Consider the following 14,505-nt stretch of genomic DNA (forward strand, 5'->3'; position numbering starts at 1 on the left):
GAAATTAGTTTAAAATATAAAGTAGTTAAAAAGAAAAAGAAATGGGGCACCTGGGTATCTCAATCAGTTAAGCGTCTGACTTCGGCTCAGATCATGATCTCCCAGTTTGTGGGTTCCAGCCGCGCAACAGGCTCTGTGCTGACAGCTTGCTCAGAGCCTGAAGCCTGCTTGGGATTCTGTGTCTCCCCCTCTCTCTGCCCCTCCCATGCTCATGCTCTGTCTCTCTCTGTCGCTCAATAATAAATAAGGGTTAAAATTTTTTTTAAAAAGAAAAAGAAATGGCAGTTTCAGCCCAAAAGATCAGCCCATACCAATGCAGGAGGTGCTCTGGAAACTATAATGAGTACAGCATGTCTGGAGCCTAGGGAACATGCAGAGGAAACATTGTGAGATGAGGCCGAAGACATGGATAGAAGTCAGTTATTAGATTTTGAGGCCATGTTAAGGAGTTTAGATTTTATTGAATAATAGAGAACTATAAAAATTTTATACATGGTTAAACTGATAAGGATCAAACTGAAGTTGTAAAGTTACAGAGAAATGGACATGTGGACATTAGAAGGTAGGGCACCAGGGCTTGAGGACTGGGTGAATATGAAAGGAAAACAGAAGGAATAAAAACTGATGCTTAGTTTATATAAGTTCATTCACGGGCAAAACTCAACTATGGTATTAGAAGTCAGGATAGTGATTACCCTTGGAAAAGCATTGCCTGAAAGGGGGAAGAGTAGGGTTCTTGTAGTGCTGGTTACATGGGTGTGTTCACTTTGTGAAATTCATCAAGCTGTATACTTAGGAAATGTGCACTTTTATATATATGTTTGTTCTGGTTGCTATGCTGTATAACAAATCATCCCAAACGTAGTAGTATAAAAAAACCATTTTATTATGCTCACAGATTCTGGGAATTCAACCAAAACACAGCAAGAATGGTGTATCTTTATTCAACAATTCCTGGGGCCTCACTTAGGACACTTGAATGCCTGCGGGTGACTTGAAGTTGGTGGGTAGAATCATCTGAGGCTTCTTCACTCACATATCTGATGCCTGGGCTAGGACAACTCAAAGGCTGAACTCAGCTGGGACTGTCAAACACAGTACAGAGATATGACTGTTCCTTATGGCTTGGGCTTCTCACAATGTGGCAACTAGGCTCCAAGAAGGAATATCCTGACAGGAGGCTTCCAGATAAGGAGCATGCCCAACAGAATTAAGAAAAGGAAGCTGTATGGCCTTTTATGATCCAGTTATATTCTGTTATATTCTTGTTATATTCTATTGGTTGAAACAGTCACAAGGGAAGAATCAAAGAATTTGTGACCATTTTTTAAAACTGCCACAAAATCATATAATAATCATAATGATAGCAATAAAAATAAATACTAGTTTTAGATGTTTGAGCTGAAAGGCCAGAGAGAAGGATTATAAGAGAAAAAAACATAAGCTCAGTTATAGTCCCAATGGGCTAAAGGTGACTATGGGATATCCAAGTGGAGACATCCAGTGAGCAGTTAGTGGTATAGATAAGCCTGCAGCTCAGAGTTTCTGGGAGTCAGTAGATGGGAAGGGAGATCCTGTGCATAACCAAGATTGGCCAGAGAGAGCTGGGAGCACAGAAAGAGAGTAAGACACCTAGGTCAGAGTTCTAAAAAACACCAACACAGAAAGGATAGGCAGATGGGCTTATGAAAAGACTAAGAAAAAAATAGACAGAAAAGCAAGGGGGCACTTAGGTGGCTCAGTTGGTTAAGTGTCCAACTTCGGCTCAGGTCATGATCTCACAGTTCATGGGTTCGAGCCCCACGTCAAGCTCTGCACTAACAGCTCAGAGCCTGGAGCCTGGTTCAGATTCTGTGTCTCCCTCTCTTTCTGCCTCTCCCCCCCTTCTCTCTCTCTCTCTCAAAAATAAATAAATAAACATTAAAAAAAAAAAACAAGAAATTTCCTTAAGATAAAACCCTGACTTTATAAAATGGCTGACAAAGCTCTTCCCTAGCTATTCCCTGTCCACCATTCAGCCTTCTCTTTCACCACTAGCCACTCAGGTTCTCTACAGAAACCAATGGATGTCCCCCAATCATCCATGCTTTTTAAAGTCTCTGTGCCTTTGCCCACTCTATGCACTTTGCCTCTAGTGCTGTTCACTCTCTCTTCACTATAGACCTAACTTCTATTCATCCTACAGAACCCAGGCTCAGTTGGGACCCTTCTTACAGTGTAATAGCCATCTGTATATCCACCTAATAGAGCAACCATCAAGCGAATATGTAATTGCCTATCTACCCAACTATTTCCCCTACCAAACTCCGAGTTTCTGGAGAGCAGAGAATGTGTTTCATTCGTCTTATCTCCCCAATATTGAGCACGATATTGGCCTGGCACAAAGCAGGTATTCTGATTATGACTTGTTGACTGAGATGATAGAAGTCAAAGGGAAATTAAGTTAAGGGAGAATTTTTAGGATTTTTTTGTTTTGGTGTAAGAGAGATTTAAGCATGTTCATAGAAAGGGAAAATTGAAGGAGGTTGAGGATCTAGAAGACACATGGAATAGCTGATAGGATCAGGTACTAGAGATAACAGGAAAGGAATGGGGGCAAAACCCTACAGGATGGCCCCCCATCACACTCATCCAGTAGGAAATGAGGTAAGGTGGGTATGGATGTAGATAAGGGTCCAGATAATGAAAACAGAGCTCACATTTGATGTGACAAGCATTCTTTGTCCCTAGAGACTAGTTCAGCACCTGACACAAATGAGCCATTCAGTAAATAGTTGTTAAATGAATAAATAATGAGGCCTAAGCAGGGAACTTGCACAAGGTAAAACAGAATGACTGAGCCTACACTGGCACCCGCGTCTCCTGACTTAGAGGACCCCTATGTAGTTCAGTTTGGTGGGGTGGGGGAGCAACAAGGCCCAGCCTTACCTCTGAAGTATGCACCCCCACCTTCTCCTGGGACCTCATTAGAGATGTTTAGTTGGGCAGGTGTAAGCCCAGGCCCTGGGAGACAGGGCGGGGTGATGGAGCCACACTGCCTCCACCCCTTCTATAGTGGCTGGCCCTGGTTGTGTTGCTAAGAGCTTCAGAAGCCAAAGACAGAGGAGTCACAGTGGAGACCAAGGGCAGCCTCTTCCAGGCAGGGAGGCACTAGCCCCCACCTCCTGAAGCTACCCACAGGTAGAAGCCCTGGATATCTCACATCCAGGCAACAGACCACGGAAGCATGAGCCAGGACAGCAAAGTGAAGACGACAGAGTCCAGCCCCCCTGCCCCATTCAAGGCCAGGTGATACATCCTGCTTCCCTGTATCATCTCTGTCCGCCTAACTCGATGGAGCCTGATTCTTCTTGGTGCCCCCAGTGACAACGTCCACATTAATGGTGAAAAAAATGAAACACTGCTTCTCCTCTTGCCCACAGGAAGTTGTTGCCTGTCCTAGACCCATCTGGGGATTACTACTACTGGTGGCTGAATACAATGGTCTTCCCAGTGATGTATAACCTCATCATCATCGTGTGCAGGTTTGGCATGGGGCTAAAGGAAGGGCCTTAAACAGAGATAAGGGCTCAAGTGTCCAGCCAAGGAAAGGGGCGGGCCTGAAGGAGGGGCAGCACCCAAGAGAGGGCCCAGGGCAGAGTGCTGAGTGCCTTGGGGAGATTGCCTTACACAGAGGATGCCCTGAGCCAATCTCTTCTGTCCCTGCCACACAGAGCCTGCTTTCCTGACTTGCAACACAGTTATCTGGTGGCCTGGTTAGTACTGGACTACACAAGTGACCTTCTATACCTACTGGACATCGTGGTGCGCTTTCACACAGGTCAGTGAGCCCAAGACTGACCATTTGTTCCATGTTACCTTCCAAAAGAGGGCCTCTTAGTCACAAGGTGACTAGTCATAAGTGACCCCTTTATAGCACTTTCGCATGCCTCCATGCTTCACAACACCCCCATGCTCATCCCAGTAACCCTGGGGCAGGGTTATGCCCTCCCTCACCCTGTCCCCATGTCTGTCTCCCTGTCCCACCCTGGCCTGCCCACCCTCACCCTTATTACTAGAGCAGGTAGGTGTCCTGACTCAGCCTCACACCTGACCCCATCTTATGACTGACCCCAGCCTGTCTCCCCCTCCCCCTCCCCAGGATTCTTAGACCAGGGCATCCTGGTGGTGGACAAGGGTAGGATTTCAAGTCGCTATGTTCGCACCTGGAGCTTCCTGTTGGACCTGGCATCCCTGATGCCCACAGATGCGGCCTACGTGCAGCTGGGCTTGCACACCCCTATGCTGAGGCTGAACCGATTTCTGCGTGTGCCCCGCCTCTTTGAGGCCTTTGACCGCACAGAGACCCGCACGGCTTACCCAAATGCATTTCGCATCACCAAACTGATGCTTTACATTTTTGTTGTTATCCATTGGAATAGCTGCCTATACTTTGCCCTATCCCGGTACCTGGGCTTCGGGCGTGACGCCTGGGTGTACCCTGATCCCGCACAGCCTGGCTTTGAGCGTCTGCGGCGCCAGTACCTCTATAGCTTTTACTTCTCCACCCTGATCCTGACCACTGTGGGCGATACACCACTGCCAGCACGGGAGGAGGAGTATCTCTTCATGGTGGGTGACTTCCTGTTGGCCGTCATGGGTTTTGCCACCATCATGGGTAGCATGAGCTCTGTCATCTACAATATGAACACTGCAGATGCGGCTTTCTACCCAGACCATGCACTGGTGAAGAAGTACATGAAGCAGCAGCACGTCAACCACCGGCTGGAGCGGCGAGTTATTGACTGGTGAGGATGCTGGGCTTCCAGACCAGGACAGGGACAGGTGTTCTGGATAGAGCCTGAGGAAAATGGCTGGGTCCTTACTGCCTAGAGGTCCAGGCAGGGCAAGTAGGGCATGGCATGCATTGGGGGATTCACTGAGTGGGGCTTAGTAAAGCATGTCTTCCATTAGTTGTATCTGCACTTGGGGGGCTGGGTTGGATAAGAGATTGATAGGGAGAGGAACTCATACACAAGGAAGGATAACATGGAGACCATGGAGTAAAAACTGCCATTGTCTGGTAGGGCTCAGATGGCTCTGGAAGAGGTAAAGGGAGAAGAGTGATACCTCCCAGGGAATGGCCAACAAGATGGTTGATTATGTCATAGGTATCCATGCTATACTATGAACAAAAGGAAATGTCAGCAAGTCGGGGAGCTAAATCAGAGGGCCTCTAGATACAGGGCCTGGTAACTGAAGTGGCTATCAGTGGGATATACAAGGCGTCACTGAATGGTGGCAGGTGGGATAAAGCCTGACAGGAGGTAAAAGGTGTCTTATTCACTGTCAACTGGTGGAGGCTTCCAGGCCTTGGTTGAGGGAGAAAAGGTCAAAACATATCAGTGACCAGCAGACCTTGGAGTGAAGATATTCATCAGCCAACTGTCAAGTATTCCCATGACCCCTGTGAGATCTCAGTGTGATTGAACTCTTGGCTGAAGCTGAGTTGAACCCTGATGGAAGGAATAGGGGCAGGCATGTTGGGGGCTGGGGAGGAACCACTGCTGCTCTTGTCCCTAGGTACCAGCACCTGCAGATCAACAAGAAGATGACCAATGAGGTAGCCATCTTACAGCATTTGCCTGAGCGGTTGCGGGCCGAAGTGGCTGTGTCTGTACACCTGTCTACTCTGAGCCGGGTGCAGATCTTCCAGAACTGTGAGGCCAGCCTGCTGGAGGAGCTGGTGTTGAAGCTGCAGCCCCAGACCTATTCACCAGGCGAATATGTCTGCCGCAAGGGGGACATTGGCCGGGAGATGTATATCATCCGTGAGGGTCAGTTGGCCGTGGTGGCAGATGATGGTGTCACTCAGTACGCTGTGCTTGGTGCAGGGCTCTACTTTGGGGAGATCAGCATCATCAACATCAAAGGTGGGTACCTCAGTGTTTGTTCTGGGACAGGGCTGAGGGAGGGGGCGGGGATAGCAGAACCCCATACTGAGACCAAATGGTACATCAGGGCCTGCAGATTTAGGAAACCTGGTCCTTGCCTGAGTCACTAGAGGGCTCACAGGAGAAGCAGGACATGGAGAGTCTGTTCCCTGAGAAGAAGCCAAGCCAAGGTTAGTGCACACTGTGGGTCCTCGGGAAGAGGAAGTAGATCTCTTTAGTGTGTGTCAACCCAAGGCACCAACACACCAGTGGCAAGTGACAGAGATGATAATAATAATAGCCAATATTAATTGCACACTTACTGCATGCCATGTTCAAAGTGCTTCACGTGTACCAACTCATTATATTCTCACAGTAACTCAGGTAGTTACCATTATCTGTATTTTCAAGGCAAGGAAATTGGAGTACAGAGAGGTTTGGGAAACTGTCCAAAACCATTGAGGTAATAAGTACACACACTTGGGAGTCAGTAGAAGGAACTTTCTCACAGCCAAATGGAAAGGAGGGTAGTAAGAAGGCATTGCCATTCACTCCACCAACACCAGGCCAGGCCAGGCACAGTACACGGGCTCACTGATTCCTTCCATCCACCTGCACAGTAGGCATTGATATGCCTAATCACAGGTAGGGACACTGAGGCCCAGGAAATGGGAGAACACAGCAAGGGGTGACCGCACTGTCAACTGACTGAAGCCAGATGAGCTCTCAGCCTGGGGATCCCACTCTCTAGTTATTCCAAAGGCCTCACATCTGTCCTCCAAGGATCTTTAAAGCTCTACAACCTGGATGCAGTCAGCTGCTGTCTACATGATTTTGGACAAGTTATTTCACTTTTTCCAGGCCTCAGTTTTCTCATCTATCCAATAGGGATGGTATTAAAAACCCAAAGAGTTATTTGTGAGGATTAAATGAGTTCCACGGGTAAGTCATCAGCATCAGTGTAGTGCCTGGTGCCTGGCAAGTACCCTTCTGAGTCCTTCTAGCTCTGAGACTTTGCAGCTTTCAGCCTACTCTGTTTTCCCCCCAACCCCTCAGCAATATCGTTCTAAAATGTGAATGATATCATACAGCTCCCCTGCTTAAAATATTTCAGTACCTTGCCACTGCCCTCAGCATAAGGTCTGAACTCCCTGCGGTGGCTTACCACATGCGGCATCACCTGCTCTCCCCTCCTGTTTCCACTCTGCTTGCACCCGCACTTCACCCACTCTGGACTGCTTACTGTTTGCTGTGGCCGCCTAACTGGCTCCGACCTCCATCCCTCTGCTCATAATCCTTCCTCTGCTGGGATGCCTCCCCACGCCCCCGCCATTCCCCTCTTACCTCCTTCTCAGTCAGGCATCACTTCCTCCAGGCTTCCCCAACGTGTCTGCCAGCTTGTTAGGGGCTCTTTGCCTGTCTTCTCACAGCACTGGATGCATACGTCCACACTGCACCAGCTATACTATTTTGTAACTATCCGGTTCAATGTCTATCACCTCCAGACTGAATTCTTGCAGGCAGTTCTTTGTTACCCACCTAGTACAGGGCCTGGTCCCCAGTATATTACTGAATGATGACAGAATTAATGAGACGGAAAAAGAGGCTCAAAAGTACAAGCAGGGAGATGGGGGGTCCTGATTCATGAGTAAAAGCCCCCCTCACACCCACCCGACTAACTGTCCTCCTATGTGTCTGCCCATGGGCCACAGGAAACATGTCTGGGAACCGCCGCACAGCCAACATCAAGAGTCTAGGTTATTCAGACCTGTTTTGCCTGAGCAAGGAGGACCTGAGGGAAGTCCTGAGCGAGTATCCACAGGCCCAGGTCGTCATGGAGGAAAAGGGCCGTGAGATCCTGCTCAAAATGAACAAGTTGGATGTAAATGCCGAGGCAGCCGAGATTGCCCTACAGGAAGCCACAGAGTCCCGGCTGCGAGGCCTTGACCAGCAACTCGATGATCTACAGACCAAGTTTGCTCGCCTCCTGGCTGAGCTGGAGTCCAGTGCACTCAAGATTGCTTATCGCATCGAACGGCTAGAGTGGCAGACTCGAGAGTGGCCAATGCCTGAGGAACTGGCTGAGGCTGATGATGAGGGCGAGCCTGGGGAGGGAACCTCTCAGGGTGGAGAGGGCAGGAGTGCCCAGGAGGGACCTTCAGACCCAGAGTGACCCCATTCTTATCTCTAGGACCCCAATCTCCAAGGGAATCCAGAGTTGTAGGAAAATCTGCCTGCAGAAACTCTGCCATCCTGTCTGCTAGGTACAGAGATAGGAATGAGTTGGGGGTATAGATGCTCACTTAGAAGTAAAAGAGTATAGCATCCATTCATCCCCCACTCACCAGCACACACACACACACACACACACACACACACACACAGTTGAATGTACACATACTGCTCCCCAAGACTGCATTCCATATAAAATTCTCTGGAGTTTCCATTTTCAGAACGCATATCCTTTCTCACAAACATAGGTATGTCTAATACCCACATAACATACATACATCCATTCATGCACCTCATAAAGACACATATAGTGAGACACACACCAACAGACACACAGATGCCTTCCACAGGTGTGCATACCCTTGTGAACACATAAAAACACACCCAGAGCCCTCTTCTTCCAAGATATCCTTTAAATGCCTCCCAATGGGAAGTTCACAAATGTAGCCTGCAGGTTTTACTTCAATAAAGTATTTTCCTCCTCCCTAAGCATTATGGGGGTGACAGGAAAAGGAAAAGCCAATGGTGGGTCAGAATGAATTCTGTCTGAATTCTGAGTCATGGGGGTGAAGGGCATGGGCTGTGTAGTAGCTGGTACGTTTGATTCAAAGACGCTGGGGTACATGATGAATTGAGAATCAGTGCTGAGCCAAGGCAAAGCAGGGTTATGCATCACACTGTTGTAAGTGTGCACGTGCTTTCATAGATATGTTCACATATATACACTGACCATTTGTATTTCATTCCAGAGTATGTATCCTTAACTTTGTGAGCTCTGAGTGATTTGACTTAGCTTAGTAAACCAGAGCAGACACCCCTGTTCCTTCTTCCTTCCTCTGGCCCAGCCCTGGAGCCTGGGGCTAGGGCTACCCCATGTTCAGGACTGATTTCAAAGGGAGAATAGTTCACAAGGCCACTCACCTGGCCCTGCTGTACCCTGTCAGTTGTTGGAGCTGGCCTTGGTACTGCCAGAAATCCAGCCCTCCCTCTCTAGATGGTATTTCAAAACACAGGGTGGTGAACAGAGACTAAGTAGAGTGGACCATCATGGTTGGCGACAACTGGAGATTGGTGTTTGGGGAGTTTTTAAGTAAATTTGGCATACTTGGAGGGAGACCTGTAGGTTTGGGGCAGAGAAAGTGTTGTGGGGTCTCTGAGGAGGAATCTTATATCATGTCTGAATCATATTCACCTGGCCACAAATTTAGCTCCTCCAAGGCCTGGCAAGTCTTTGGTCTAAGCTGTGCCAGATGGCATTTTAGAATGTACCTTGGATTTAATTTATCAATACGATGTGAGTGGTGACACATAGAGGTCAATGCCATAGAAAGAAGAGTTTATTACTTATAGTTCCCAAGAGGAGGGGGCACGCTGCACCATGCCAGGCCACTCAGGGAAGCACCAGGGTAGTGAGGAAGCAGAAGGAGCAAGGGGAAAACATGGGCAAAAAGCTCCTACTTTGCTAGTAGTGGCAAGTTTTTAGGTGAGGACATCCCTTCTTGGGCACGAAGCAAAACAGATTTGGGGGCTTGTGGTTGGAGGACTTATAATATGATTTTCAAAAACCCATGAAAGGGAGACCACAGAGGAGATGTAAACAACTCTGGTCATCAGGTTGGCCCATGATTTCAGGATGCCAAATCATCAATTACAGGATATCAAGAACAATCATTACAGGTACTATAAGAGAATGAAGGGTAGGGCCCTCAGTGCTGTCAGGGAAGGATGTGTGGGAGCATCCGCTGATGTGTAGTTATGGAGATATTTCCTCAGAACTGTTGCTGTCCTCAAAACCAAACAACCTTTTGTATATGGTGGATGCAAGTGACATAGGTGTACTCAGACATGAAATATTGGAACAAAAATTTCTCAGATAGCCATAGGAACTGAGTCTGTGGCTGGAGTCAAGGTTGTCAGGAGGGACTACGAGGGTAATTGCACATTAATCCATTTAGAAATCTGTAGTTATTTGTGATCCCTTCCTCACAAAATTTGAGATCCACAGGGCTGTCACTCAGTCTTTCTTATTCATCTCTATATCCTCAAGGCCAAAACTGTGCCTGACATGTAGTATGTACTCAAATATATATTTGGTAACCAATGTTGGAGGAAGATGTGTGTCAATTTCTTAAGAGCTTTTTCCTACCATCTCTGCCAGAATGGGTGGGTATGTTATAGGGGCCATTTTTGTGGTACCTGATGGGTTTTTTAGGGAGCTGAGAATAAGCTTTCCACTGGCACACCACAATGTTCACCCCTGTCCGAGAGAAGGCTCTATTAGAACAGGTTGCTCTTGTTATCCCCATAGAATCCTAGTCTATAGCATAAGGAAGGTGATTATGGGCCATCTTCTCTGTCCTAGATACAAAAACAAAACACTTCTGGGGCCAGATGTGCATCTAGCTCTGCCTTAGCAGTTCCAGGATGAGGAGGATTCCTTATGGTAGAGCCCCCAGGCCAGAAGACATCTTGAATATGTCTTATACCAGCAATAAGCTGGGGCCCTCTAGTAGTGGAGTGACTTCCATCACTGGATGACAGACACTGTTTTGACAATTTGGTATCAAACTGAATAGAGTTAGGTCAGGATGGGCAGAACAGAACACAATTTTAAGGTCCTGGAATTACCAAAATGAAAACAAAAAACAAGAATCTTTTGGTCCAAAAAAATACTAATTACTGTGTATTATTACTGTGTATTAATACTGTGTATTAAGTACCTATATAGGTCACAGAAAACTTTATTGAGATACTCATTTGGGTTTTGTCATTTCATCCCTTGTCCCATCATAAGAAAGAACCTAAGTCTCTGTATCCCCTAGACCTAAAACTTTTTGAATGACAGAGTCAAAAATAGAAATTTTCAGAAACTCTCCGCTTTAACTTTAGTTTGTGATGACCAGGGTCCTAGGTGAACTGTGTCCAACTGTCTGTGAGGGGTTAGAGTTGAAGAATCAGGAGTTTCTGAGCCTGAGGAAAGGAGATTCCCCAAGACTGAAAAGGAATGGGATTCTTGAATATTAGGTTTCTTTTACTGCAATAATGTTACCACAAATTTAAGAGCTTTTAAGCTGTCTTAACAGCATGGATTTAGGGGTACCTGGGTGGCTCAGTCAGTTGAGAATCTGACTTTGGCTCAGGTCATGATCTCACAGTTTGTGAGTTCAAGTCCCACATCAGTCTCACTGCTGAGAGAGCTGTCAGTGCAGAGCTTGCTTCAGATCCTCTGTCCTCCTCTCTCTGCCCCTCCTCCAATTTTATTTTCTCAAAAATAAATAAAACATTTAAAATAAGTTAATTAAGTCAAATTCTTCAAAACAAAAATAGCACCCATTTATAATCTCACAATTCTGTGAGTCAGAAATTCTGGCACATTGTGGCTCAACTGGGCCCTCTATTCAGGGCTTCCAAGGCCAAAATCAAGGTGTTGTGCAAGTTGGCCTCTTTTCTGGGGAAGAACCTGCTTCCAGGATCATTGAGGTGGATTGAAGAATTCAATTCCGTTTGGTTGTAAAACTGATGTCCTTGTTTCCTTGACACATGGCCCCTTCATCTTCAAGCCAACAAAGTTGTTGTGAAATCTTTCTCATTCTTCAAATCTCTTACTTCCCACTTATTTCAAGGCTGAGAAAGATCTCTGCTTTTTAGAGCTCATGTAGTTAGACTAGGCCCACCTAGATAATCCAGGATAATGGCTCTACTTTAAGGTCAGCTGATTATTAATCTTAATTACATCTACAAAGTTCTTTTTTTCCATAATCACAGGAGTAACACCAGAGGGCAAGGTAATGGGAGCCAAAATTCTACCTATCACAGGGTTTCTGGGGAGGAAAACAGCCTGGACCCCACTTTCACAGGGGGCCCAGAATAGGGAACACTATGAATTGGGTCTTTGGAAACAGGAGAAAGATTATCCTGGCCCAAAACAGCACGGGAGCCTCAGAGCAGCGCCACCTAGTGGGAGCACAGGCTTGAACAAGGTGCGTACCTACGTAACCAGCATGACCTCTAAACCCAGGCCTTCTTCCTCTTACCCACATATTCTATCCAACATAAATCCCCCAGAAACTTTTTGCAAGGTGCTTAATTGTGGGAAAAGAGAGTGGCAAGAAATCCAGCAAACATAAAGGGAAATTAAGTCTTCCATAAGGTAAGTGGTTAAAAGCTTACATGAGACTTGTCTGATTTAGAGAATCAAGGAAAGTTCCAATTTTTAAAAATACTGTTATGTAACACACACACGCGCACACACACACACACACACACAACTACTATCTCATAAATTACCTCATTATCTCTTATAATAACATTAGGAAGCTTAAATTATTATTGTGCTTATTTTTCCAGATCAGGAAACTGAAATGCATAGAGCAATTAAAAATATATTAGATGTGATTTATTGAGAAGCTATTTTATGCCAGGTCCTGAGTTAAGTGCATTATCTCAATTAATCCTCACAACTACATGAGAAAGAGGTCATTATTACCCCATTTTAAAATAAGGAATACAAAGGGTGCCTGGGTGGCTCAGTTGGTTAAGTGTCCAACTCTTCATCTTGGCTCAGGCCATGATCTCATGATTCATGAGATCAATCCCCATGTTGGGCTCTGCTCTAACAGCTTGGAGCCTGCTTGGGATTCTCTCTCTCTCCCTCTTTTTCTGCCCCTCCCTACCTCAAAATAAATAAATAAACGTTAAAAATAAATAAACAAAATGAGGAATCCAAGGCTCGGGGAGACTAGATAATTTGCCCAATATCACAGGGCTCCTAAGTCACATGGAATAAAACCTAGGTCTGCCTTACTGTTTCTTTTGGGGAGATAAGTAAGGGACTGCCTCCTCTGAGGCTGAGGCCAGACACGCTCCTTCCTTTCTTAAGAATGACTGTTGCCAGCAGTAAGGAGGTTGGGGGCAGGGGGGCTAACCACGGGAGAAGAAGCCAGTAGTGCAAAGTTTGTGAATCACCAGCAAGCCTGCCCAATGTGTTGAAGTATTGATCTCAGGGCTGCAGCCAAAGACAAAGGACCACCCAGTGCTCTGGAGAAGAGCTGCAAATTCCAGCTCTCCCATCCACACACATACAGCTTGAGAGGGAGGCAGGAGTTTTGGAGTTGCTGCAAGATTCCTACAGGGGTGAGCTGTAGTTCTTCTACAAGAACTGTCCAAGGGCCCTGCTGCTGAGAGCCCAGCTGCTTCCAGCTTAGCTCTTCTCCCTCCCACAGGACCTAGGGCCTCACTCATTGTCCTGGGGTCACTAACCTCAGGACACCTTGGCCTGGCTAAGATTTGAGATGTACCCTCCTCCTCAATGTTCCTTTGGCCTCCCCACTTCATCTTTTTCTTTCTGAGAGTTTGGCTGCTCGCCCAAGAGGCAGATGGAAATAAAGTATCAAGCTCAGGAGGAAATCAGATTCATAGGGAGAAGGGCCATCCAACCCAAGGAAAGATGCCGTGCAAATGCTAGATGCCAGGAGCAGGAGACAAGGTGGGTGGATTCTAGATTGAAGCTGAAGCTAGGGTTTGGCTTGAGGCTCAGATCAGGGGAGGATGGTTAAGCCACGTTAGAGCTGGGGTCAGAGTCAAGGCCCAAGTCAGGGCAAGTATTAGGTTGGCCTAAAAGCACAACAGATAGGAAAGAGCTTGGAGCCAATCTGAGTCTGATTTTAGTTCTGAACTATCACTTGCTAGCTGAGGGACTCTCAGCCTCCTACACAAACTTTCAGGGTTGTTGAAAGAAATGCTTGGAGAATTAAAATGTAAATGAGATAATGATTGTAAACTGGCTGCTGGTGCCTGACAAGCAGCAACTGCTTAATAATGAATGGTAGCTATGACGGTTATCCCTGTCCCTGTAGCCGAGATTGCGCCTTTGAGGCAGTGGGGCACACGTTGTCCCGCCCTACTCAGCCCTGGGCCTCTAGACTGGACTGTCGATGCCAGGTCTGGCCAGCAGAGGGCGCAGGGTTCCCCTTTCCTCCCCTCTTTCTACCTCCTGCCCTGGCCTCAGAATTGCATTGTCTTGTAAAGCTGGAAGAGCTAGAATCTTAGGGACAGGGAGAAATGGAATCTTACAGACAGAATAGCGGTCTCAACTGGTTTGTAAGAACACTTGATTTTTTAGCAAAGACTAAAACGCAGCAGTGATGATGCTGAAAGCCATTACAGAGGAAGTTGTGCCAAGTCAGAGCTGGAGGCAACCCTGTTGGGGTCGCCCTACTGATTGGCTGGGAGGATTCAGGACTGCCCTCCCTACAGGAAAAATCCTTGTGCTTTTCATCGAACACGCGTGGGCTTTCTCTGTGTCTGGCAGTGCCCTTCCAGTTTCAGTATCTTGGCTTATTGTCCTCAGCCTTGCTGTTCA

At 46.8% G+C, this 14,505-nt stretch overlaps 1 protein-coding gene across 1 annotated transcript; it reads left to right on the forward strand.

The window, feature by feature from the left end:
- Nucleotides 1-2,349: 2,349 nt before the first annotated feature.
- On the forward strand, nt 2,350-8,667 carry CNGA4 (cyclic nucleotide gated channel subunit alpha 4). Its single transcript, XM_043580493.1, has 6 exons — nt 2,350-3,288; nt 3,423-3,524; nt 3,714-3,820; nt 4,142-4,787; nt 5,563-5,912; nt 7,625-8,667. Exons 1-6 carry the CDS (start codon nt 3,227-3,229, stop codon nt 8,083-8,085), a joined length of 1,728 nt encoding a protein of 575 aa, XP_043436428.1. The 5' UTR covers nt 2,350-3,226; the 3' UTR covers nt 8,086-8,667.
- The last annotated feature ends 5,838 nt before the right edge of the window (nt 8,668-14,505 follow it).

This window comes from Prionailurus bengalensis, chromosome D1 (assembly GCF_016509475.1).
Source record: "Prionailurus bengalensis isolate Pbe53 chromosome D1, Fcat_Pben_1.1_paternal_pri, whole genome shotgun sequence".
In the NCBI taxonomy this organism is placed as follows: domain Eukaryota; kingdom Metazoa; phylum Chordata; class Mammalia; order Carnivora; family Felidae; genus Prionailurus; species Prionailurus bengalensis.

Coding starts and splice junctions, on each gene's coding strand:
- CNGA4 (XM_043580493.1), top strand. CDS start 3,227: ATGAGCCAGGACAGCAAAGTGAAGACGACAGAGTCCAGCCCCCCTGCC. Junction 3,525..3,713: donor CTCATCATCATCGTGTGCAG/GTTTGGCATGGG, acceptor CCTGCCACACAG/AGCCTGCTTTCCTGACTTGC. Junction 4,788..5,562: donor GAGCGGCGAGTTATTGACTG/GTGAGGATGCTG, acceptor TCTTGTCCCTAG/GTACCAGCACCTGCAGATCA.